General features: G+C 41.9%; 1 protein-coding gene across 2 annotated transcripts in view; it reads right to left on the reverse strand.

The window, feature by feature from the left end:
• LOC148657237 (1-phosphatidylinositol 4,5-bisphosphate phosphodiesterase gamma-1-like) overlaps positions 1-27,702 on the reverse strand; it is a 62,460-nt gene that overhangs the window by 24,132 nt on the left and 10,626 nt on the right. For both annotated transcript variants that reach the window (XM_088643220.1, XM_088643221.1), the window contains exons 2-16: positions 23,001-23,150; positions 22,669-22,762; positions 18,019-18,066; positions 16,390-16,474; positions 15,316-15,396; positions 14,154-14,188; positions 12,852-12,924; positions 12,193-12,291; positions 11,356-11,474; positions 11,131-11,216; positions 3,869-3,989; positions 3,099-3,267; positions 2,833-2,952; positions 1,793-1,900; positions 923-1,110 (exon numbers count right to left, since the gene is read on the reverse strand). In XM_088643220.1, coding sequence (XP_088499346.1) covers positions 923-1,110; positions 1,793-1,900; positions 2,833-2,952; positions 3,099-3,267; positions 3,869-3,989; positions 11,131-11,216; positions 11,356-11,474; positions 12,193-12,291; positions 12,852-12,924; positions 14,154-14,188; positions 15,316-15,396; positions 16,390-16,474; positions 18,019-18,066; positions 22,669-22,762; positions 23,001-23,150 — 1,576 coding nt within the window. The remainder of the gene's footprint in view (positions 1-922; positions 1,111-1,792; positions 1,901-2,832; positions 2,953-3,098; positions 3,268-3,868; positions 3,990-11,130; positions 11,217-11,355; positions 11,475-12,192; positions 12,292-12,851; positions 12,925-14,153; positions 14,189-15,315; positions 15,397-16,389; positions 16,475-18,018; positions 18,067-22,668; positions 22,763-23,000; positions 23,151-27,702) is intronic.

The raw sequence follows: 27,702 nt of genomic DNA on the forward strand, positions 1-27,702 counted from the left end.
GCTCTCGGATTTCGCCTTTCAGATTCTCTTCTTGGTTTGTCTCAGCTCTATCTGGTTATCTGATCTATAGCTTCCCCTATCGACCCTGCTTCTGGATTATGATTTTGGATCGTTTGCCTCTGCATCCCGCAGAATTCACAGCTACGCACAGGATCCTCAGAAAACTACCTGCCGGTTCCCTGACAGAAGAGGGGTGGTTGAAACACTGAATGCTCAATGAGCTGAGCCAAATATACTTTATGTAAGATGCAAGGTGCAACGGAAACATGTATTAATCTGCACTCATTTTTCAATACTCCAGAAACATTTTTATCATCACATCCAACAAGAAATATTCAATTCCCTAGAAAACTTCAACAGGAGAGATGCAAAGTGACCACCCCATTTATAGATTAACTACATTTTAAATAAGGTAAAAGTCAATATTTGCAGACAAAATCCATTTCCATTTCCAGAAAAAAGTTACATCAATTACAACAGCACCACAATATAGAGATTAATGGAATGAGAATATAAAATATATACAATAGATGTGTACAATGAGTTACAAAAAACAATTAAAACCATCATGCAAACATGTAAATGCAAAGTTTAGATGAGCACTAACAAAAAACCACTTATCCCAAATAAATGTAGAGTATGATGGTTTTAATTATTCTTGAGGAGTTTTGTGAAGGTACTGTTTATTCCTTTTTGTCAAAAGGCTGAATGCTAATCTTTAAAATGTTCTCACTACCTGCAAGGCAATCCCTGCACTTGTCTGCATATTTCTTCAGTGTCTGCTCATCCTTCTAATTAACTGATGTGTTTACTCACCACACCAGTGAGGCACTAGGACGCTGATGTAAATCAGGAAGAGCCGTGACCCCAGGTCATACTGTGGTGTCTGTCTCCCTCAGTGCCTACAGTACGGCGTACTGACCAGAAAGAGAGGGTGTAGTCCCCGACAAAGGTCTCGCTCTCGCGCACGAGGAAGGTGCCGTCCTTGCCCCCGCCCTCGCCGCAGTACTCCTGCAGCAGCTTCTCGGCCACCTGCCGCCCGTCGCGGCCACCGCCCAGCTTCCCGTGGAACCAGCGCTCGCTGCAGTGCAGCTCATTGTGGTTCAGCTCCTGGCGCAGGGGAGGGGCGTCATCACAGGGCACAATGGAGTGGCACCATTCCTGTTATTTCTGCTTTTTAAGTCAATTCAGCTCATGCCCCTGCTCCAACCGATTAACAATAAAAAATGTCAATGCCTACACTGCAAAACATCACTTGGAAAAAACTAAGGTACAGAAACATGAACACAAGTCTTAGACACCAACAGAATGCAACACGTGGTGCAATAAGGGGCAGCAGTTACAGTAATTACAGGTCTCAACCATAAAGGTGCAGTCTTGGCAGTCTTGAGGAGTCATCAGTCAAGAATGGTACAGGCCTGAGGCTTCTAGGCCTCATATTCCACACCAGGGTTCTACTGGAGGAGAAAAAGCAGGTACAACAGGCAGAGAGGGAAGATGAGGAACTGCTAAAACATCAGAAGGGGACAAGTGTACAGTATATGCCAAGAGAAGGACTAGGGCTAAGAGACAGGAAGTGGGCAGGGTGATGAAGAGGATACAACAGAGTTAGGCAGCCAGTACTCAGAGAAGAGCATCTGCACTGGAGATGTAAGGCAGAAGGAGTCGATGTAAACACCAGAAACTTGTACATGTTTGCTGAATTATTATTAAAGTGGCATGATGTGTCATTCACAAACAGGGGTGAGTTATTTCAGAATCATAAAGCCTGCTGCTGTCTCTGTCCACTCACCTCCTTATTCTCCTCTTCCTCCTCCTCCTCCGGGCTCTGGTAGCGAGATGTTTCCTCAGAGTAGTAGATCTTGTTGCTGGTCAGGACAAAGTAGTGGGGGGTCCAGGTCTGTGGAAAAGCAGACACAGAGAGTGATGTCCTACCACACACTCACACTGCTGAGCTGCTGCCACTGCCTGTGGCTACCCATCTGTACCCTGAAGCACTGCCTGGCCACCTCTTCACCCATCCTGCCCCACATCTTAAAGGGTTTCCAGTCAAACCCCTCACTTCACCTCTCCATGCTCCTTCAGACTCAGGGTGCTTTATTGGCGTGACCATTTCCCGCATCACCAACAAAAACAGTTTTTTAACAGTAGATCATTGATTATTTGGTGACTGATAATCTGCCTTCCAACATTTATGGACAGTAATAGGACGATCTGTCTAAAGTATATAATAAAATATTTACAATCTTTTATTTCTCATTAAACAGGGACTGTACTAAACATATTGTATTGGACCTTGCATTAAACAAACTGAAGTCATGCGTACTGTTCAGCACTGTTTCTGCAATACATCACTTTAAACACGAGCGTGTCATCTATTTGTATGTTTTTAAATACACTTTGCTTTACTAAGATCATTTTTAGTTAGTGAAAAAATTCAAAACATGCAACAAAATACAATGCCCAAAAATACAAAGAGATTATTAAACTATTGTAAGACTTTTGATGTGATCATCCAGTTATTGAAAAACTCATTGGTAGTGTGCCAGATAATCAATGATCCACTGTATATAATCTGCAAATGTGGCCGAAAGGAGAGGAGATTAAATTAAATCCAGTTCAGGAATGCACACATGTGGGTCCAGTGGTGTCAGTCTCTGATTCTTGGGCAGACAGGGCAGCTACTAGCTATACCACCTCCTGAAAGAAACACGTTTCTCCTCCTAGAAACGTTCTTATGTTCCTCAGGACTAGGAGGCCAGTGAATTTAGGGTGGTGAATTCTCATCTCCAGCCTCTCCCCTCGCCCCTCCTCGTCCCGACCCCCACTCACATGGTCGATGGGATCCTCCAGGTACAGGATGCCGTTGCGGAGGGAGTTGCTGATGTCGCTCTCCGAGTAGCTCGCCGACGTCACCTCCTCATACAGTGTCCCCTCGGCCAGCTTTTTGTGCTGAGGAAGCCAGAGAGCCAGGGTCAGTCCAGACACACAACATACTCTGCACATATACACAGACACACACATCTCACACGCACCCCTGGAGTGAATGAACAAACGAGCAGAGGGACAGAACAAGAGAAGGAAAGAGGGGTGGCCACCTTGATGAGGATCTTCCTGCGCAGCTGGTGGGGGGAGGGCAGCTCCTCGGCGTTGACATCCACTGGTTTGGTCAGCAGCATCTCCCCAAACACCTTCTTGAAGAGGGAGGCCATGTTCCTCTGCTGCACCACACTGCAGTGGTCCTCAATCGACAGGATCACCGGGTACCTGGGCGAGAAGGAGGAGGGCCGGACCTGAGTAGAATGACAATAATCTCTGTCCTCGAGCCAATAACAGCCTCTTATTTACTCAGAATATGATCTCCTGTCACAGCCTGAGGAAAAGAGCCTCCTCCAATAATAATAATCCATCCCTTTTCTAACCACTTTATCCAATTCAGGGTCTCAGGGGAGCCGAAGGCTATCTCAGCAGGCAATGGGCGCAAGGCAGGGTATGTATACAGACATGTACACATTCACACCAGGGATCAATTTTCCCAGAACCCATAACCTACCAGTACTGTACGTCTTTGGACTGTGGGGGAACTGGAGCACCCAGAAGAAACCCATGTGGAACAGGGAGAGAAGTTTCACAATTCCACAGAGAGGACCTAGGAATTGAACCCAGGGCCCCAGCGTTGCAAGGCACCAGTGCTAACCACTGCAAATGTTGGCAGTACTGTATGTTATTGGTCATGCCTATAAAGCTCTCTGAATTTAGTTTTCAGCACTCACATAGGAAGTCAGACACGTGACACAAGGCTGCTCTGTGCCAGTGCGTCATCGGGGGCTGTGTGGAATGAACGCTGGGTGTGCGGTGTGTCACTTACTCCGAGGTGACGAAGGCATGCTCCTTGATGGTGTGCAGAACGTCCAGGAACTTGATCTTGGAGGTCAGCGTGTGGCCGTGATAGATGATGGGCAGATCATCTGGCCCATCCCAGCAGTCCACTGAAACACCCAGAAGACGTGTCGGTGGTGGTCAGGGTGAGTGCAAGCGGGTGGCAAGTACAACCGAACTTCCTCAGAAACTGGTTTAGTTACTTTCTGGAACTGCTTTATGTAGATTATCTTAAGATCTGCAGCACAGGTGCCGTGCCCAGCCACTTGTCAACTGTCAAAAAGCATTTAAACATTTCTGAAAGTGATCAGAACCTTCCCACACACGACCACCATGCTTGTACCGCTGCCTTCTCCAAAACCAATCTAAAGATAAAAATTACATGTAGTGAAGAAAACGAATATTGAATGAATTTGATAAACGTACAGGGACAGCAAAGTCAAAATAGTTATTTTGGATTGACAGTCAAGTCATTTGGATTTTTAGACTAATATGAATGCTAAATACAATATACAGATGCAGCCATTCAAAACAAGCAGGCGATACCGCATTATTTTGCGGTGTGCTTGACGCAGTCTACCGCGAGTTACCGTAAATTCTCACATAGTACCTCATAATACCACGTGGTACCGCAAGTAAAATAATAGTATCCGGAATTTCCGCAAGGTGGAGCTAATAAAGCTCAACCTCTCATGTTTGAGCTGTCGCCATCAAAGTCTTTAACGAAGATATTACTAATAGTATTAATAATGAATTACCTTGGACAAGCTTTAAACTCAAAGTATTTCCCTGGTCCACATTCTTTTTTTCATTGACCGTTTTTGTAAAAGTAACACCACAGCATTTCGCAATCATCATTTGTTTCCAATCATGCAAAGTACAGTAATTTTTGAGAATCTCCGATTCACCATGCTTTTCACATGCTCATAAAAGAGATTGATTTAGGGACATAAACATATTACTGTATGCAAACTGTACTGTATACAGTATGTATATGTCTTTACTGTGCCCGTTTAAGTATTGAATATTTATATTGAATTTTACCACTGACGGGAAATCTTAGTAGCTGAGCATAAAAAGAATAGGAGCATACCGTAACACTTGTGAAGGCCATAAACGATATTAATTTTGGAACATAAACATACAGTATATGGCTGGTCTCGGTACTTTAAAGAAAAAATACACACCAGTATTCCATTTCTCCCTAAACATTTTAAGCATTGAAGTCTTTAACCAACGTGATACCGGAGTCAACAAGCATACTTTTAGAATTTGATTAAAAGGGAATATAATATGGAATCGTGTATCTAAAGAAATTAATAACGATATAATTATATTCATGTACAGCAACACAAGAATAGTAAATGCTGTACAATGTCTGTTGATACTGTTTCTGTAGGGCTTTTTCAACACTCATCATGTGACCTTGCCAGTGGCGCTGTGGTCTAGGTTCCTGACTTATACATCACACGTTGGGTGTTTGAATCCAGCTGGAGCCATGACTTTTTTTTTTTAACAAACATTTCTTTGAAAAAATAAAATAGGGCTAGTGTTAGGGTTACTGTCAAACTTTAAATCAACAATTGATTTAAGGACGATCTGTCAAAGTGCAATGAAATACAATATTGTTGTTGTTGTTCTTATTGTTGTTTTATCCTGTAAAGCGTTTTGAGAAGCCACCTTTAAAGACGCTATATAAAAGCGCTGATTCTTATGGAATGTGTTTTCTTTCTTCTTTTTTCAGCATGGAATAAACCTATTACTTGATTCTTATGGATCCCCGGTTCCGCCAGGGATTCAAAAAAAAACCCATGGAATCGCGTATCTAAGGAAATAGCAGTATAACTATATTCATGCACAAACAGTAGCATGTTACATTATTAATTTGGATGTCTCCTCTTGCCAGAAAGCTCTAAATTGAATTTTGAGTGCGGTTTTTGTAATTTTGTAATTTTTATAAATTACAACCCATAAATAAAGCTGATACTGTTTAGACTTTTAATTATTTTAAACTGTATTACAGCAGCACAATGAACAATGCAACGTAAATCGCTATCTTTGTCTTCTGCGTAATAATGTTCACCTCTCTGTCCAGCAAATTAACAATAGTAATAATAATTAACTTTATTGTATATAGCGCCTTTAAAGGTGGCTCCTCAAAGTGCTTTACAGGATAAAAACAATAACAACAATACTGTTAGGCTGGGCAAACGATTTTTTTTTTAAGAAATAAAAAATGAGATATAAAAATGTGCTCCGGCTTAGACATTAACGAAGAGCATAACGAAGGTCATAAAGTCATAAACTATATTAATTTTGGAACATCAACATATTATGTAAACTGTATGTTGCTGTTATTGGTATTTTAAAGAAAAAATACTGTAAAATCCTGTGTTCTGTAAAATGTTTCAGGCATTCATGTGAAGGACAACAGAGCTTTCACTGGCCGATTATCAAACTTTATTAATAAAACAAAAACAAAAACTATCCGACCAAACCAGAAAAAGAAAAAAAGAATCAAGAATAACGGACACAGCGCGAGCCTGCATTCTCTCCTTAACCGTCCACACCACACTTTTCCCTGGGTCAGAGATTAAATAAAACTTCACTCGCACCAAACGAATTACCACACACTGAACACTGAACATGTTAACCTGAGCCCAAAAGCCAAATATATTGATCTGCATTCGCCTGGCGCAGCGCGGTTTTCATCACTCTCTGCAGGAGTGCTGCCTGTGACGAATTAAACTGGTTTCACAGGTATTTTCAAAGCGAAAGACACCTCCCCCTTTCTCCAAAACCCAGTAAGTACAGTACTTACTTACGGTGGTACTTCTCACGTTAAGAAAGCTAGGTGTTAGCATAAATTATTAGTAATCAATAATGTTAAATTTAGCACTGTAATAAATTGTGCTAATAATACATTCTATTCTACTCTGAGAATGTAGGGGGAGGAAGAATGCCCATGGTCTTTTCACTTACTGCAATATTATGGAAACTCAATTGACTTTAAAAAAACAACAACTTTTTTTTACAGCTGGTAATGCACCCCACCGCGCCCACGCACCAGCATTATATTCTCAAGTATGGGTAGAATATGTTCATTGTCTTCCAATGAAAGACAGGTTCCTTTCGCCGTAGTCGGGAGACATTAGAAGCTTGCCACGCCCGGACTGTTACACCAACGCATTAGCATGTTAAAGCGATTCCATTGAGGAGCCGGGCGCGATAATTGGCTGCAGTGAATGTGAATTCTGTCTGGCATTGCCAGATTGTGAAAAAATAAAAGTATTTAAATCAGGATAGGGGGTAAGGGAGTCGTCTCTATGACACTCTCCCTTATAAACAAAACAAAAACTAAAAATAAGATACAATCTACAGACATTCACAACATAGACATATCTTAAAACATTTACATATATTGTTAAATTATTACTTTAAATATAAACTTTAAGTTACTGAAACAGCCAGTTAATAAAATCGTTGCAATTTTGTTCTCGTTTGGAGGTGGGGATATTCTGACAATTGATTTAAAGACAATCTGTCAAAGTGCAATGCACTCTGCTCTCGGCCGCTGGCAAGGGTGTCAACCTGTAGAAGCAGCACCTGTATGGAGACTTTTATAATACAAATTATTATATTATAATAAAGATAAACTTTCTGTTCAACCCATATGTTCATAACTACTGGGATCCATCCACGTTAATTTCAGTGTGTAAAAGTCAGTATTTTGATGCCTATTCATCTTAATAAATAAATGTACGAAGTCTGTGCCCTACTGAGCTCAGCAAACGCGCTCTGGAAACATCTAAGATGCTTTGCTGCAGCCATTCTGACATTGTGCTTATTATAGCAGTGTTCTCACTTCTGACTAGTTGTTTTCTCCAGAATGTAAAATGTTGCTCATTTACAAAAATGTCCAAAAATCTAGACTTGGCTGGTCTAAGATTTTCCTCTTTTTTCTCCCAGTGAACTCCTGGGCATTGACTGTACTTTTTCAGTCACTGTCAAGTTGAATGGTGAAGCATGGAAGGATTTTCTTCAACACAAGAAGACAAAAGGCCTCTGTACAATTCAGAACTCATTCTACTGCTGCTGTTATAAGTTACATCATCAACAAAAGCCAGTAAGCCAGTTCCAGAGGAGGCCATCCGTGCCCAGGCTATGACACTACCTCCACCATGCTTCACAGATGAGGTGGTGTTCTTTGATGCTTTACCCTTTTCATCAGCTTAGTACAGGTTTATCCTGGTCTCATCTGTCAAAAAACCCTTTTACAAAACCCCCCATGCTCATGTTCTTACTTCTGAGCAAATGCAAATCTGTCTCTCACATTCTTGGTGCTGATGAGAAATTAAACATCTTGCTGTATAGACACTGTTATCATGTTATCTCAGTGTAATGAGAACTGTTGATTGTCAACATCTACAGGTCTTTTTCTTTACGAACTGGTCTTGGCTGATTGGTAATTAAGCCCAGAATTTTGGCATGTGCTTTGGTTGTCTGCTTTTCTTTAACAGAAAGTTTTGGTTCTCATTTTGACTTTTGATTATGAACCCAAACAACTAAGTCAACGCAAGACAGGTTGGTAGCCTAATTACACAGCAACACATGACAGACATTAAAACAAAAATAATCTCTAGTTTAAGTGACCCAATAAGGTGAATTGGGTTGATTTAAAAAATATGTTATTTTTTCACGACAAAATTCTTAGAATTCATGGTGAAACTCCCAGACTTCACCGCCCTTAAATGTTATCCCAATGTTAGCAATATTAATAAGGCTTTTTGGATTCTGAAAAGAAATCCATTTATCATTTATTTAATGTGCAAATAAATAATTGTTGGTATCTTCTGTGCATAATTCATCCAGGGTACCCAGTTTTTGGGTCCCTGCACTTATTTGCTGTAACCTGAAGAAACACATATCTAGTAAACAGTGAGGGAATGTGAAACCAGGACCAAGGCTGGCCCAACCCTGGTGTAAATTACCCGCCCAACACAAATTTGGTCCATATCTGATCTTACCTCACCTCTAACCCTTAACCAGGAAGAAATGCAGTCTGTGCATTTCACTTCTCACCGTTAATCAAAAAGGAAGGTAAAAGGAAGGGTGAGTAAATCTACTTCTCTCTTCTAACAAAACGGAAATATCACCTAGTTTTCCTGATAAAACCATTACCCTCAGACTGTTCTCACTGCAACTACACCGACTCCTTGATTAAACCTGTGTTCGTTTTCTATTTATAATGAAAAGTCTGACTAAACACAGCTGCTGCAGGTCTTACTCTCCCAGTCTCGTGTGAATGTCTGCACTCTTGACCAATATCTCTGACCACACTCTGAGACGCACACCTGCAGGTCAAAATGAAATAGGAATTCACAAAGTTCTGTGAATTCAGAAACTACTGACGGAGCTCCCACAGGGAAAGCATTATGGCTCTAACATGGTGAAACCTCCTGCAAAATGTACAATGGAGAAACAGCTCCTGATGGGGCATATGAACACCCGCCAAAGACTGTAAAGTGGCGATTCATAACCTAGGGCGCATACACCTCTGGGGGTGTGCGAGACACTGGATTGTTTTAGAAGGTAAATCATTGAAAACACAAATTAAGCACAGGCATATAAGCGCAACTACTGTTTCATCACACCTAGGTATTTTAAGGTAAACGTAAAAAAGCATGAAATTAAAGTAAATATATGATTCTGTCTCTTTCATTGTATAGTTATGATATTTCTTAGATCTGACCTACTGTACTTAAATGGTTTTTGATAAGCTGTGTAAGAACATCTTTTGAAACCAAAAGGGGTGCAGACTACCTGTTTGAAACTATCAGTGTTGTGTTACACACACTTTGAAAGCAATCCAAACAAGTCCTTTGCTGACTAAAACCACATTGTGGACGCAGTATTCAAAAACTGATGAGATATATTGGTCTGAATAAATGCCAGAGCTGAATTAATTTATTTAAACACAACTGAATAATACTGAGCATCAGAATCAATGATTCATGCCTGAATGATTTTAAATAAACATATCTTGAATATTGATTAAATAACTTGGTTTCATTTTGCTTAAGTAATCCTTCATGACCAACTCCAATGTACGTGCTCTAATGTGCATGACCCCCGAATCCAAGAGTGCAGTGCCAGTACTAAATTGCCTCAGCTTTCCTCACAAATTACTGGTCACTGGTGAAAAGGCCATGTAACCTGATGAAAATCAGGTGAAATCCAGAAAAAAAACAGAAGTCCCCTTTATTAAGAGAGCAATGCCTTTATGTCACCAGGATTGCAGGGCAGCTTCTCAGGTTCACCCACCAGCAGTGGAGCCAAGACTTACAGTATTTAGTAAAGAAATTCACAGTTTTGTGTGAACCACTTATCTAAAGCAACCCAAGCACCTAAAGGAAACAAAGACCCTAAGACAAGCCCAGGACCCACCTGATTCAAACTTATAGTGTTATAAACTAGCAGCTCACATATTTTGTGAGCATGTGAGCACATGTTTTCATTGCTAGGAACTAGGAAGCAAACAGAATGGAAGCATCTGTATTTCTCCATGGCAGAAAGGCTCAGGCCTGGATGTTCTGTGGGAAATGGCCTTTTTGGTGTGGATGATCAAAAAAGGCAGCTGGGGAGGCCCTACCTTAGCGGCTATGCTATTCACCTTACAGGGAAAATGTTTTTGTGTGTGTGTGTGAAAAATTTAATACTGTGGCCAGGAAGTGAAAAGCAGGGTCCTTAATTAGTTAATCTGCTTCATACGACTGACATGAACGACCACCGTAATTTAATCCTCTAGACCACATGGGGAAGATAATATTTTATGTACCTGGGAGTATCAAGAGAATTTTAAGACAACACAGAAAAACTGTGGCCTGATACTGACAGACAGCGGTTCCTGTCATTAACACTGTCCTTATCAAAGTGAACTGAAATGAGGGAGAGAGGAAAACACGACGGGATGAATCTGTGGTCTTCACTGCTGGTTCTGGAGAACAGCTGTGTCTTTTTTTTTTCTTTTACTCTGGACTCTTAATGACTTGATTGTTCAATTGGTGAGTATTATCACTTTTTCAGGACTGTACTCACTGGGGATTGTAAATTACCTCCTCAGGATTGGGAGTGAATGTCGGCAGGATTAAGGGCTGACAGAAATGATATGTGAACAGATAAGGAGATGCAGAGTGAGCAGAAGGAATGAAGGACCAGTGGCGCAGAGAACGATAGCCCGGCTCCACTCACACTCTATGCAGCGGCAGCCCATCCTGAGGCACCGGGCGTAGGCCTCCAGGGATGACTCGCTAGAGAATTGGTCACCCGTCAGGTAACTGATGGGACAGAGGTAGAGAGAATGAGGAGAAAGATAGCTTGGACCAAGCACTTATAAATGGTGTTAGAGACATTTTCTTGCACTCACAACCCTTCCCTTAGTCCATCTGCCCACCCACATCTCCCCTCTTCACGTACGTGTTGTGAGATGAGGAAATCCAGTACTGGGACAGTGGTCTCTTCATCTCCTCGGGGCAGACTGGCGTGCCGCGTGGCTCCACAATCGAGTTCTCCCTTGAGAAAAGGAATGTCAGGAACTGCCAAAAGACACACAGAGAGACTGTAAACAACACTGTCAGAGAGTGGAGCACAAACACAGTGTCACAGGCAGACACACTGAGAGACTGAACAACACTGTCAGAGAGTGGAGCTCAAACACAGTGTCACAGGCAGACACACTGTGAGACTGTGGACAACACTGTCAGAGAGTGGAGCTCAAACACAGTGTCACAGGCAGACACACTGAGAGACTGAACAACACTGTCAGAGAGTGGAGCACAAACACAGTGTCACAGACAGACACAGTGAGAGACTGTGAACAACACTGTCAGAGAGTGGAGCACAAACACAGTGTCACAGTCAGACACACTGAGAAACTGTGAACAACACTGTCAGAGAGTGGAGCACAAATACAGTTTCACAGGCAGACACACTGAGACACTGAACAACACTGTCAGAGATGGAGCTCAAATAGTCTCACAGGCAGACATACTGAGAGACTGTGAACAACATTGTCAGAGAGAAAAGATCAAACAGTGTCACAGACAGACACACTGAGACTGAATAACACTGTCAGAGAGTGGAGCTCAAACACAGTGTTGCAGTCTGACAAGCACATGGACAAGAGTACCACAGGCAGACAGGTGAATGGCAGGCAGATGGTGACAGAGGTAATGACAGGTGGAGGATGTGTATCTTGGCAGTGAGTGGCAGTGTGCCTATGAGATGTGTGTGTGGCTCTCCGAGGGTCCTCACCTCATCTAATTGGAATGTGGGCTCCATTGTCTGCTGCCTGTCCTTCAGGTAGCCACACAGGAACTCCCGGACTTGACTCAGCTCTGCTGCCCAGATCTCCTGGGAACACAGACGTGGAGTCACACACACAGGAAGGTGTCCAGGCCCCCTAAACTGATCCCATCACTGAGATATGCTAAGAAGCCAAAGCTGTGTTGAGAAGGCATTGTCCTGTTGCATGCCCAACGAATAAGGCCTTGCATTCTAAATTAAGCTCAATTGCAGCATCCCCTTTCCACAAACCCCAGCAACTGAGCTCTGGAAAGCGAAAAGGCACCCAAATTAACAAAGGCACTGAAAACTAACAGCTGAGACATAAGAAATTGTACTCTACCCTTATGTTTTTCATGGTGGAATGCCCTCTGGAGACTGCAGTTTTCTAATAACTGATGTGATCTCTTCTTAATTTAAAGCAAGTATTCAGACTCCACCCCCACATTTAAGCTTCTTATAAATTCTAGTAAGTCTGTGATAATGGTTATAATATCTTTATAATTTTTTTTTTATGCTATAGAACTGAAATCCTACTTCTGTTGTGCTGTTGCCTTGCACCATAAAGTCCTGTGAGCGAGCACTCAAACTGTGCTAGATAAAACTGATTGATTGCTTGATCATAGTACCTTCTGATCCAGCTGCAAGAATTTCTGGAAGTCATAGAGTGAGATCTGGCATAGTTCTGGACGGTCTACATTCCTGTTTACACATAAGACACACAGGGACAGTAGAGGCCACATTTACACACTTCCAGAGATTGGCAGGGCATCAGTGCATCAAGAGCTAATTCCACCCAGACAAAACAGAGACCAGTAGATAGAGTGACTTCCTCACATTCGGGACACAGAGCAGAAGAGAGTGACACTGTAGAGAGAGAGAGAGAAGAGCAAAGGACAGAAAAGACAGCTCACAGGAAAAAAGAGGCAGGAAGAGAGCAAAATAAACCCACAGACGGCATGTTGAAGCAAGATGCCAATTTCAGGAAGGAGAGGTCAAGCCAATTTCTCTCCATATTGCACTTTTTTCCTTGTCTGAAGTGAAGGACACCAAGGTTCTACATTTTCTACTCCACAAATGGTTTAATTTATCTTTTCCACACCTGCACTATTTTTTTACTACATTTAACAGTTGCAACATTAACAGCAACTTTAAAAAGAGGAGTTTTGCATGAAATTTCACTTCAATTTCATAATTTGAGAACTTCTTTCACAGCCTTTATGTGTAACATTTCAATAATAATAATAGTAATAATCACCATCATCAACATCATCATCATCATCTTTATTTTTTAGACTGCGCCTTTAAAACTGGTTTCTCAAAGCACTTTACAGAACAAAAATGCCAACAAAAATGCACTGAGAGGAGACAGTAGATGTTAGTATGGAGTACAGTAGGAAAGCAAAGGGGCACACAGAACCAGTTTAATAACAGCCCTTAGAAGGAGGGTTTGAGCCTAATTTTGAAGGAGCTCGGGGAAGGTGACTCTGATATCTTTAGGGAAATAGTTACTGAAAGGCAGGGACAACATTATAAAAACTGAAATTGTGCCATGTGTTCAAGTGCTGTATTTTGTATACTGTAGTTCTAATGCCTGTGCTATGATCACATCAAAGCACCCGTTCATTTAAAATAACAGTAGGTGACTGGATTTGTATTCAGATGATGAAACTTCCTGCAAAACTGCTTCAATTCAAACCACCACGGGGGATACACCTTGCTTGTATCTTCTTTGGCAATAAAATAACACTAATTTCAAACGTGGGAGGTAAGGGAGGCCAAGAAAGTGAGAGTCATGTTCCCAATCTTTTTGAATGGTGGTATTTCACAATTATATTCCTGGTACAGGACAGTATGGGAGAAAGACGGGAGGGGAGTGAGAGAGAGAGAGAAAAGATGAAGAGAATGGCAGGGGGTGCTGAGGGACTCACCGCAGGGGGAAGGACAGCTCCAGCTGCTCGATGACCTGGGGGGACAGGAGGAGAGTCACAGCAAGGGACTCAAGCATGTAACGCCCCTACACTCAACCACGTTCCCTGTCCCACCTCCCTTCCACTACTCACTGAAATCCCACTACGGCATGTGCTGTATATTTGCCATACAGTGCAAAGTCCTATAAGAGAGTACTCACTGGAACTTCAGAACTGAGCAGGTTTTTAAACAGTAACTATCTCTTGTTCCAGTGTCAGTGTATCTCAGGGTATCTCACAGGGTATTCCAGTGTGTCAGGGTATCTCAGGGTATCTCACAGTGTATTCCAGTGTGTCAGTGTATCTCAGGGTATCTCACTGTATATACCAGTGTGTCAGTATATCTCAGGGTATCTCACAGTGTATTCCAGTGTGTCAGTGTATCTCAGGGTATCTCACAGTGTATTCCAGTGTGTCAGTGTATCTCAGGGTATCTCACAGTGTATTCCAGTGTATCTCAGGGTATCTTACAGTGTATTCCAGTGTGTCAGTGTATCTCAGGGTATCTCACAGTGTATTCCTGTGTGTCAGTGTATCTCAGGGTATCTCACAGTGTATTCCAGTGTGTCAGTGTATCTCAGGGTATCTCACAGCTTATTCCAGTGTGTCAGTGTATCTCAGGGTATCTCACAGTGTATTCCATTGGTCAGTGTATCTCAGGGTATCTCAGGGTGTATTCCAGTGTGTCAGTGTATCTCAGGGTATCTCACAGTGTATTCCAGTGTGTCAGTGTATCTCAGGGTATCTCACAGTGTATTCCAGTGTGTCAGTGTATCTCAGGGTATCGCACAGTGTATTCCAGTGTGTCAGTGTATCTCAGGGTATCTCACAGTGTATTCCATTGGTCAGTGTATCTCAGGGTATCTCAGGGTGTATTCCAGTGTGTCAGTGTATCTCAGGGTATCTCACAGTGTATTCCAGTGTGTCAGTGTATCTCAGGGTATCTCACAGTGTATTCCAGTGTGTCAGTGTATCTCAGGGTATCGCACAGTGTATTCCAGTGTGTCAGTGTATCTCAGGGTATCTCACAGTGTATGTTTCAGGCAGTATATTCCAGTGTCTCACTATGTCTCAATGAATCTCAGTGGGTTTCAGGCAGCCTATCAAGGTGTCACTGACTCACACTCTTCTGTGCATCGAACATGAGGGTCCTGTACAGCTGACAGAAATGGGGGAAGGACAGGTCACAGCGTGCCTCCACCTCCTGAAAAACACGCATAGTGCAAGGGGTTGCAATTCACGCAAAGTGATTCAAGCACAGCCTCTGGGATTTGCCAGATCTATGAAAAACTGCTATTTACAGAGACTAGCCTTGAGTGAGGAGAAGCACGCCTTGTTCTAGAACCACACAGCACTAGTGAATCTGGGATTCCAAATCATGGGACTGCCTTTTCCCTTATAGAAGGTGTCTGTTCACTTAATCTTCAAAACATACATTTCACTGGTTTTACTGGGGTTGCCTACAGTATGCCAGGTTGTGAGAAGCTACTGTTCAGCAGTGTTCATCACATCACAGCATTTGTTTAAAAAAAAATTGAGATAGCTGTAAGTTTATGGTCAGTTTCATGAGTAATTGTTTTTGCCAGGAATGGCATCAGCACGTATCCTGCAGGTCTGCAGAATGCTCATTTTCATTTCAATTCAATTCAATTAAACTTTATTGTCATTAAACTTACACAGGTGCATAGTATAATGAAAAGCGTTTCTCATTAGTCACTCAGGTGCAGTATATAAATAGGACAGAAGATAAGACAATAGACAGTTACACAATAGCAATAACAGTAACATGTAATAACATAACATAAATAACATTTCAATGGGTTTCTGCTGTGCTGAACATATTATCTTCTTAATGGGTTGAAAGGCAAAAGCTTTTAGCACTCACACAACATTCCAAAACGTTTTTAGTTTTTGAAAATCTTTAGATAGTATGTTTGAAGAGGAATACTCAGAGGATTGCTGACAACACACCAGAAGCCTGCCTCTGGCACATGTTTACACATGTACTGTAAATCTAGTGCTTTACAGGTACAGTCCTCTGTGTCTCTCCATCTCCCTGTCCTTCACATGACACTAGAGCTCTGCTGTCCAGAATCTAGGGATCACAGTGTGAAACTACAGTAATTAAATGGTTTGATAAGGCACTTAGCTCAAACTGCCTCACTCTGAAAAGGCCATCAATCTCTCTGCACAGTACCTGTAGTTTATCCCTGAGGAAGCGCATATTGGGCACTCTGTAGTTGATCTGAGGCAGCAAGGCCTTCACATCCTTCACTGTGATGCTGGAACACAGAGAAAGACAGACAATGTCGCCCCAGGGGCAAACCTGGAAACATTTCTCAAAAATATATATTGTTACTATTACTGTTATCATTGTAATTATTATTTCTAGACCGATTGTGCACCACAGAAAACCGCCCACTACTTAATGTTTCAAATGCAAAATGTTTCAAATGCAGTGCAAAGCAGGGGATGAGCTCGGAGCCCTGTTGTAGGTGAAACCTCTTAGATAGTGAAATAATACACAGCTCTGAAAAACATCTTATTTTTACAGGAGCATTTGGGTTAGTCAGTGTGTGATATATATGTTCAGGTGGGTAGCTGCGTCAGCATGCGTAGGCTGCAAAGGAACAAGTAATAGGTTAATTCCATGCTGAAAAGAGAAAAAAGAAAACACAAGGTTTTGTCCGTGGAGCCTTCTTCAGGTGTAAGACACCTGGCAGTGTGAGACACCAATGGCAGTCCCATGATCTGGAATCCCAGATTCACCAGTGCTGTGTGGTTCTAGAACAAGGCGTGCTTCTCCTCACTCAAGGCTAGTCTCTGTAAATAGCAGGTGTCTCACACCTGAAGAAGGCACCATGGCCGAAACGTTGTGTTTTCTTTCTTCTCTTTTCAGCATGGAATAAACCTATTACTTGTTCCTGTGTGATATATATGGCTAAGTTGTCAGACACTGATGAGAGTGTGCTCTCTTTATGTTTGCTCAATGTGAATTGTACAGATCTCTGATGTACTAGTAAAAGTCATCATTGATCTATACAATCCAAGCAAACTTCTTGGTGCTGGTTCACCTACAGAGTCTGTAGATGGAGCTATCTGGCCCATTGTGGTCCTGGAGGGGCAGTGGGAGTGCTATGTTGTGATTACCCAGACACTCCTCATGCACCCTTTGATTGAGTTTCTATTTATATTTCCAACCCTGAGGACAGGAAGTTGTTCTCTCCCACCCCCACATCACTTCCTGTCCCTCCAGGCTGCCTGTTATCACGTCCTGTCAGACATCCTGTTTGTGTGGACTCAAGTGCACGCCCACTTCCCCCCACAGCGGAAGGTGCCAGGGTGGGTGACGTGGTTGGACACACTGTTTCACTGAGGATGTTCCTCAGTCCAGTCTTGCATGTTAGTCTCCCACAGCCCCTATCCCCATTCTCTCTATCCCAGTCTCCGATACTCCCGTTGGAGTTCCACTATATCCTGTCAAATTTCTTCTCAGCATTAATCAACAATTAACTCATATATACTATTTAAGAGCTGGGTGTGATACTGTAATGGATTGTACAATCTGATAGGTGACTGGTCTATTCCACACTCTCCTAAACCCTAGACTTAAACTCCTATACAGTATATGACTTTCCATACATACCAGTAGCTTTGATACTCTGTCTCATTTCCCTAATACTGAGTCCCCTATCAATCTAGACTGCAAAAACTTAATGCTAGTTCTCTGTTCCCTTCAGCCCACTGCCTTGTCGCCATGAGTCTCGCTCCCGGTTCCCCATGTAGATCCAAGTTCCAGGGTTGAAGTTCAGATGACAGGACCCACCTGCCCTCTCTGTTTCTGTCCATGGCGTCAAACTGTTTCCGCAGCCACCTGCAACACAGAGCAAGCGTACAGTCACACAAAACAAGGTGGCTTAAATGTGGCAGCTTTAGCGAACTCCATTTCTATGGGTGCTGTCCTGCCACAGGCCATGTCCTGCCCCTCTGTTAGTGGCCCAATTAAGACTGTCCTCCGTCTGTGGTGAAGTCAGATTCCGCCAAAGCTTCATTACTTTCAAAGTTTCTTCTTTCTATATTATTCCTCAGATAGCTTGGCTGTTGATGTCAGAATCTCTCATTAATAAATAATGTTAGCTTTCCAATCAGCTTTGTACTGTATAACTAGAATACCTATTAAAGGTTTCTTGATTCTTTCCAGGGACCAGACAGTCTTTTTCTAAGCCGCTGGCCAGCAGTTTAACTTGGTCCAGGAGTACTGTGCTCAGGTGTCAAACCTGAAGAAGGCTCCACAGCCTAAATGTTGTTTCTTTTCTTCTCTTTTCAGTATGGAATAAACATTTACTTGTTCCTTTCCAGCATATTACAACCTATTCTATTCAAATTTTTTTAATCTGGTATACAATAATACACTGCAATACACTGCTTACTGACCCTTCTAAGACCACTGTAAACGTCTATATGTTCAAAACTCACTTGCTAGAATCTATATCCCAGAAAGAACATGGGTATCACTCCTGTTCAAGCCTCCCTGCATTGGCTTCCAATGTTCTATATGATTGACTTCAAATCCCTCTCTTGACATGATAAAACAGAGAAATCAAGCTCCTGATTTTTTCAGCTACTGTATTATGCTCATATGTTTTTTCACTACAAACTCAAAAAGTTATTATTAGGAACATTACAAAATCTTTTTTGTAGCGAGTGCACTGACATTTTATTGAACAACCAAAACTATGGCAAATATTTTGTCGATTAACATTTGTTATCAACAAGATTCATCATAAGGGAGTCAAATGTAAAAGTCATAGGTTATTGTCATGTGTCACCAATGTCACAAGCAATAAAATCTATAATTCTGTGACATGCTTTTCACCAGGTTTCTGATGCTATCTTGAGGGCTTCTGCCCCATTCATGTTATAGAGCTTAAGCAAGCATGTACCTCTTCACTGGTCTAGACACCACACACAGTCCCGTTTCATCCCTCAGATCCTCAGATGTTTAACAGGGATAAGGTCAGGTGAATGGGGCTACCACAGTGTACATGTCACATTCTTTTCTTGCAAGAAAGCCACTGTTGCACAAGCAGCATGAGAACACGTGTTGTCCTGCTACATATACTGTTGACATGCCAGGATGAGCCCATAGTACAGAAACAAAGTGAGGTCCCAGGCCTGTGCAGTCATTCAGCCATTATGGACTATAAGAGGAGGTCTAAAGGAACCAAATACTCCTGGCCTGACCATCACATTTGAACCTCTCCTTCGATTAGTCTGTTGTACATTACAAATAGCATATTATTCGGTACATCTGAATGTTATGCTACAGAAACCTTGTAGTGAGTCCACCTGAAGTGACTCAGTCCCATCTCCAATGTTCTGACAGCACCAAGGTATTATTATTGTGAATAAGTAGGGCTTATTGGTTCCTTTTTTTATTCTAATTCTTTGTTTTCACTAGTCTTGACATTCAACAGGATAATTGGGTCAACTGTCACCCCTGTCCCTAATTTTGTGATTTAGTGCAAATACAAAGGTCACAAACACTTGAGTTTCATAACTGTCCGTCACACTTAATCAATTGATCAAAATGATGCCAAAAACATTTAATCAATATCCCAAATCTCTATACTTTTTTTCTGTAAAAAGTATACAAGCATGAATAAAGCTCTATGTTTCTTTTGATGCTCAGTATACGGTATATACTCCAGTATCTGAATTCCATTCAACTGCAGCCTCAGTTACCTGCTGAGCCAACACCCTTTCCATTTTCCTGATCTGAACTGATCTCCCAATGGTCTTCAACAAACCAGACATAAACGGACAACGCTATGGTGGGTCACTGGTAAACACTGGAGAACGACAACACTATAGTGGCTTTCTTAAGCACTTTGTATTTTCTGTTTTCACACACTTTCCTTTAGTTTTTATTTCTGTCCTCAACTAGCTGGTAGGTCAGTCAGCCAACACCTCCTTTCAACAAAGGCTGACAGTTATGGTGTCATATTAGACCCACAAACCTGGTGTTTTCGTAGTCTGGAGTACTTACTGTTTTCTGAGGAATCCTAAATTTCTCATTGTGACATGGCTTTCTTGGCAGAAACATTTAGAAATTCTAAAACATCACAAACTCAAAGTAAATGTTATTCATGTTAAAGTTCATATTGAATCTGAGGGAGTATTGTTGAAGTGTGTTAATTTTCATACAAAATATACAATGAACAGCTGAATTATTGGGACAGTGAAGCAAAAACAACATTTGCCATTTTTGCACTGTACTGCTGAAATGTGTTTCATATCAAAAGATAAATATGAGGCTAAAATACTGAATGACAGCTTTTAATTGAAGATATTTTATACATACTGTATGTTAAACCATATTATGACAAAGAATATACATTCATAGCTTTTTTATGTTTTCACAATTAATATGGCCTCCTAACAATCCCCCTCTATGAATTGGCTTCATTACTCTGCTCTCCTCCCCACTGATAGCTGATGTGTGGTGAGTGTTCTGGTGCACTATGGCTGCCGTCGCATCATCCAGGTGGATGCTGCACATTGGTGGTGGTGGAGGGGAGTCCCCATTACCTGTAAAGCGCTTTGAGTGGAGTGTCCAGAAAAGCGCTATATAAGTGTAAGCAATTATTATTATTATTATTATTATTATTATTATTATTATTATCATTATTATTATTATTAATAATAAAGACCTGTCAGCCATTTGTCCCAATACTTATGCTCACCTGGAACAGGGACTGAAAACAACAAAATACATTTTTCTAACACAGCTAAACTTGTATGCAGAATAAAGCCCTGAAACAACAGCATGAATATCTAAACTTTTCCCTCATATTAATCTTGTGGTCTGACATACACATTTCATTAGTACACAGCAAAAATGACAGATTGAACTTCGCTGTCCCTATACTTACACTTCTCACTGTTTGCTCAGGATCTGTTACTCTGAATTTTGAGAAATTGTTTCCAGCTGCAGGCGAAAGTGTAAAGTGGTCTCCCCAGTTGCTCAGCTGGAAAGGGCACTTGCCCGACCACAGGCTAAGATGTATGAGTAAGGGTTCAAGTCAGGGTCAAGTCACTAGCTGACTGTGACTGGGATTCTTTAAACAGTGGGAAGCGTTGGGATGGGATGACATTAGTAATTCAGGGCTCTGTTGGCACTCTGATACACAGGGCTGATGTGCTGTCAGTGAAGGTCATACAGTACCTCTCCTTCAATAAGCACTTAGCCTCCAATAGGCTGTGCAGACTATGACTCCAAGGTAGGTGGGTAAGAAGAGTCTCCCTAGATTTTCTCTATCTACCCTGTGTGGGGCTTTTAGATGCGAGGTGCAACACGAAAACACAAAACTGATAATTCCAATATTTGGCATTAAGAAAATACTTTTGACTGTGAAGAAGAGGATTGAGAATTTGCTGGAATCCCGAGACTGTGGCCTCCTCTGTCCTGTGGGTTCTTTAGCCCTTCTGCTGCTCTGCCAGGGGAGGCAACCCTGACTCTCCCCTCCTTCGCAGTTCCCAGCAATCCTGCGTTTAAGCTCATCCTCAGCAGCTGAGGTCATCTTCAGCAACGGGCCAACTCAGCAATTTAGACGCCTTTCTTTATAAAATCCACTACAAGGCAAAACCAAAATTCACTGAACTGTACAATTTAAATCATTTTCTTCTGTTTAACAGCAGTTCAAGTGTATATGGCTGTATCATCCTTTCTAACGTGGGTGTTTGCTAGAAAACAACTTCTTAACAGTGTACAGGAGCTGAATTAAATATTCAAATTTAACGATGAATTATTGTGCCAAAATCGTGCAATGGGCTGAATTAGAATGACTGGTATTTGAATCTTGCTTTATGCCATATAATTTATATTACAACAACAACCATTTCTCTGACTTTCAAGATTTTTTTTTCTTTAAAATAGCCTAGTTCTAAATAATCCTAACTTAAATTGAAAGGGGTCAGTGAGCTTTTAAATATAACTGTCCGTGAGTGTATAATGGAGTCCAGAGCCCGCTGTGCCATTAATAATTCACACACATTTGGTAGCAGAGCTGGGGGGAGGAGGCGAGTAAGAAGGCAGAGGGAAGGAGAGAGTTTTGATTTTCTCCTTGTAGCCAGTGAGCAGACATACAGTAGCTGTTCTTTTCTCACTGTCCTGCTGATCACTCACTGTTTACCTGGTTTGTCTTTCACACTTCGGTTACTAATTCCCATTGCTGTTGTAGCTACTGTATTTACTGAGCTTTGGCTGTAGTGTAATGGATCAGTCAGGCTCTGTGGCGTGAACTGAGAGAAGGAGGCAGAAAGAGGAACAGTCCTGTGACTGCAGCAGAGAGAGAACAGGAGGGAGAGTGTGGGGCGAAGGGTGGCAGAGGACAGACTGTGAAGAAAGCAGAAGAGGATCTGAAGAGAACAGTACAGCAGAGAAGACAGGGGTCGTAAGGCCTGGACATCTTACCTCTCGATCTGAAAGGGGGCTGAGGCCCTCTGGGTGTCCATCACCAGCCAGTTTAGCCCAGTCAGCCACATATTCACCTCTTCCTCACTGAATGCTGCCAATAGGGAGAGATAGGAAGAGGAACATTCCTGTTTATTTAATCTAATATTCACAGAGTAGTAGAACCAATAATAGTTCTCCTCGGATGTACTTATTTATTCTTTGTTTTTAGGTTCTTATGTCAGTTTTCATAAATAATGCTTCATTTTAATGAATGTGACCTGCCAAGAAAGCATTTATGGAACCTTTCTCTGAACGGAAGAGAGAAGAGAGGGACAGATGCACAGACTGACCGGCAAGACTCAACGTCTTCAGGCGGAACTCCAGGCCATACAGCACGACGAAGCAAGTTGAGGGATCCAGCCTGCGCGCTTCCTCGGGATACCGCTCAAAATCCCGGGAACACTTCCCCGGGCGTAGCTCTTTAATCTCCCGGATGTCAACTGAGAGAGAAGGAGAAGGTGACGGAGGAGGTGAAAGGAGGGCAGAGAGAAGGAAAGAAGGGGAGAGGAGAGTATAGCATAGTATTCATCATAATAATTCCTCACGCTTATATAGCACTCTTCTGGACTCTCCACTCAAAGTGCTTTACAGGTAATGGGGATTCCCCTCCACCACCACCAATGTGCAGGACCCACCTGGATGATGCAACGGCAGCCATAGTGCACCAGTAAACTCACCACACACCAGCTATCAGTGGGGAAAAGAACAGAGTGATGAAGCTAGTTCAGAGATGGGGATTTGGCCAGGACATCAGGGTTACACCCCTCCTTTTATCAAGAAAGATCCTGGGATTTTTAATGACCACAGAGAGTCAGGACCTCATTTTCCTATCTCAACCAAAGGATGGAACCTTTTTACAGTACAATTTTTTTTGTACTAACACCTCTTTCAGCAGCAACCTTAGTTTCTCCCTTCCAGGTACTAACCAGGCTAATATCTGCTTAGTTTCAGTGGGCTGCTAGTTGTGAGTTGCAGGATGATGTGACTGCATTTTAGAAAAACATTTTTTAAAATGGGTTCATAACACTGATTCTGTAATTTTGCATCCTTTTTGTCAAGTATACAAGTTATTGGGTCATCACTAGTTGTATAACGCCATTTTTTCTAGCTTGGTGTTTGTGGGGGACAGCTGTGCAACAGTTTCAGGGAGCCACGTCTAGGATACGCAGAGATTAGACCTCATTTGCCTCCCCTCATCTCTAAGGAAGCTGTTAGCCCACTTGTTGTGTGTCTATGTGGTAGAGCAAAGTCTTTATTTAGGCCGAGCAGGGCACTGAAGGAAATTTGCAATCTGTGTTATATTTTAAAGATATAAAAATATATCATGCAAAGTATGTTCATTTTCCCCACCCAAGATATATGGTAAACAGAAAGCTGTTTGGGGCAGAATCTAAGGTAAAAATGCTTACTGTATGTTTCAGAGCTGATGTGTGAGAGAATAACCGCATCTCTTTATGCTCAGTTTCTTTATTCCAAATCTGCCCTGAAATAAGACTGTACTATGCCTCCTTCCACTCCTACAGATACTAGACTCGTAACTGGAAGGTTACAAGTTCAGATCCAGGGTGGGGCACTGCTCTTGTGTCCTTGAGTAAGGTACTACACTCACATTGTTCTAGTAAAATGTACAGTTTAATGTGGTATAGTATGTGCGGAATAATAGGGAACAAAGGCTTAGAAAGGCTGTAAAGCTTAGAACAAACAGAGAAACTAAGTTTTCTCCATGCTGAAAAGCCACAAAGAAATCAGAAAACTAATTTTTTCAGCTCCAGAAGCATTTTTCAAGCATTTAGTTTTTGATGTGTACGTGAGAGGCTGAGGTGTAGAATACCAGGGTACTGTCCATACGAAAACTACTCTGATTGTAACTGGCACTCTCTTTGGGGCTTATCACACCCCACATGTAGCCTCGGAGGCTCACTCTGAATGCAAACTGCAGTGTGGTGTTCACTCTGTGGAGAAGGGCATTGGCTGTCATCTGCCCTTCATTGACAAGGTTTACAATTCCAGGGTAAAGTAGACGGCAAGCAAGATTGCTGATAACCACTCCCACCCTGGTTACCACCTGTCTCATAAACTTCCCTCAGGAAGATGTTACTGGTCTATTAAAACCAGCACCACCCAGTATCTGAACAGCTTCTTTGCTAGGGCTGTCAAAATTCCTAGTTATACAGTATGTGTCCAGTATTAATGATGTCTATCGTCTTGTTTGTGTATGGTATATGTTTGTGAATGGTACATGTAGAATGGATGATGGATGAGACGTAAAACCGATATCCTGACTCTCTGTGGTCATTAACAAAATCCCAGGGCGTTTCTCGAAAAGAGTAGGGGTGTAACCCTGGTGTCCTGGCCAAGTTTCCCATTGGACCTTACCAATCAGGGCCTCCTAATAATCTCCATCTATGAATTGGCTTCATTACTCTGCTCTCCTCCCCACTGAGAGCTGATTTGTGGTGAGCGTTCTGGCGCACTATGGCTGCAGTCCCATCATCCAGGTGGATGCTGCATATTGGTGGTGGTGGAGGGGATCCCCATTACCTGTAAAGTGCTTTGAGTGGAGTGTCCAGAAAAGCGCTTTATAAGTGTAAGCAATTATTATTATTATTATTATTATTATTATTATTATTATTATTATTGTTATTATTATTATTATTATTATTATTATTATTATAAAATGAGCTGATTCGGATTGTTACAAGAATCTGATTGACAACTGTTATTAAAAAGCAAAAAGAGAAATCTTCCTACCCTAAAACCCAACCTGAGACGTCAGCCTGTTACAAATCAGGTTAAAAGTTAAAAAGTTGTTAAAGATTGGCAGCTAGTTATCTGTCTCTGGTGTTTCATTGTTAAAAATGAAACACCAGAGACATCCCCTTGCTATGCTGTAACGTTGCAAAACCATCATGGTACCTTTACTAAAGAACCAAACTGAAGACACTGTCCACAATCCTGCTAACAGGGAACTTTCTCTTCAGTATTATAATAACTGATGCACATGGGCAAAGCTGAGATACCAAATCCCAAGCAGTGTTAATCAAATTCCCAGTGTGCACAAAAAGCATGTCCAATGCAAAACTCACTTCAGGGTGAAATTAAGTTCTTGAAAGTAACTGACCTCCAATTTTTTTGGAGAATTCCTCTCCAATTTTGTCTTGGATGTCACAACTTGCTTATGTCTCAGATTTAGAGAAATTCAAACTGTTGTCTAGTTAAGTCAACAAAACCTGAATGGTCTCTGTATCGCAGGCAGTCAAATCCTGACGTTTTCTGCAATTGAAGGGATTCAGTCCTGTTTGCATAGGTCAGGTCTGGACCTTGAGCTAAGACAAGTGTAAGACAACATCAAGTAGAAGACCAAAACAGAATGACATACTTCCATAGATCTTTTGCTCTGTGACAAGCATGTGTCTTTGCAGTTAGGTCGTCAACAATCACCACCTGTGGAGTCTGTAGAGACTAGGCACTCTGGCCATCACACCTTATTGACTGAGTTTTTGTGTTCCATCTGCGCTGTGACACACTCACTAACACAATGATGTACAGAGATCTATACATCTGTGACACAGCCTCAGGCACAACACAAAAACCTGACGTTGTCAGCCATGCAGAGTCAGAAACAGACACAGCACTCGGACAGAAGACTAATGGCTCCTGGCCTGATTTATACTGCCTCTACTCACGAAGGTGGACTTCTTCCCTTTCGGTATTCTGTTTCAGATTAACTACATCATCAGTACCTTTCAGATAATTAAATCAATAAATAGAACCTGACACAGGCCAATGCAGTGTCATTTGTTTAAACACAGCAGATGTATGTCTATTTATTAACCACTCATCTTCAGCACCCGGCCAACTACGTATATTAATCAAGAGGAGTGCCAATCACATTATTAACTTACAGGTAACAACTGCAACAATGACACCAACCTTTAAACAAGTCATAACAGAGGACTTTTCTACTCCAGTACATGACTGTATGGTACAGCAAATGAATGAGCCTTGGATATAGTTTCCCACTGCAATAGCTTTGTTTATTACTTTCTCTGAAAGACTACAGGTTTTTCAGCCTGTTTAGTTTCCAGCATGAACTAAGCAGGATGCAGAGCTATAGCTGAAAGCATTCAGGCAAGTTCTGTTAACAGATCTATGTCATGGGGTTTCTGAGCATCTCACTGGTAAAGGTACCCCTCTTCCAAGCCCAGGCTAAACCCAGTGACTGCGGGTTTGAGCCTGGGTAATGTCACTAGCCGACTGTGAGGGGATTCCCTAATAATCATCAGTACAGCAACTGGCTGAGTACCACCAAGGGCAGGGTAGGATGTGTCAGCCAGGGTTCTGGCCTTGTGTGAGACTTGCAAGAGATTCATTTTCATCCCAGTTCTAAGGCTTTAGAACAGTTAAGCACATTTTTGTCACATTTTTGACAAGATTTGTCAGTACTTTGATCTACCCATTTTCCCCTCATTCTTGACAAGCTTATCAGTCCCTACTGATGAGTATAAATTAATAATCCTTACTCTTTAATAGCTCTTTTCTGGACACTCCACTCAAAGTGCTTTACAGGTAATGGGGACTCCCCTCCACCACCACCAATGTGCAGCCCCCACCTGGATGATGTGACGGCAGCCATAGTGCGCCAGTACATTCATCACACATCAGCTGTCAGTGAGGAGGAGAAGAGAGTGATGAACCCATTTTAGAGATGAGATGAGAAGTAACCACATATCACAATGCTTCCGTATCATGCTTGACAGTTAGGATAGTCTTCCCCGTTCTGCCCCAGTCCCAATTTCCCAGACTGGTTATCTCAGTAACAAAATTAATTCACTGAGAGTATAGAAAATTTTACAAATTAAGCCCACAATATTGAACTTTGTGAAAGCACTATACTGTAAGTTGCCATGTTGTCATAAATTCATATTACCGTTCCCACAAATTGTGACATGATGTGGCCCTTCCTGCTCACTAGTCACTGTAGCTTATGCA

Source organism: Lepisosteus platostomus, chromosome 8, assembly GCF_059453375.1.
Source record: "Lepisosteus platostomus isolate fLepPlt1 chromosome 8, fLepPlt1.hap1, whole genome shotgun sequence".
Classification (NCBI taxonomy): domain Eukaryota; kingdom Metazoa; phylum Chordata; class Actinopteri; order Semionotiformes; family Lepisosteidae; genus Lepisosteus; species Lepisosteus platostomus.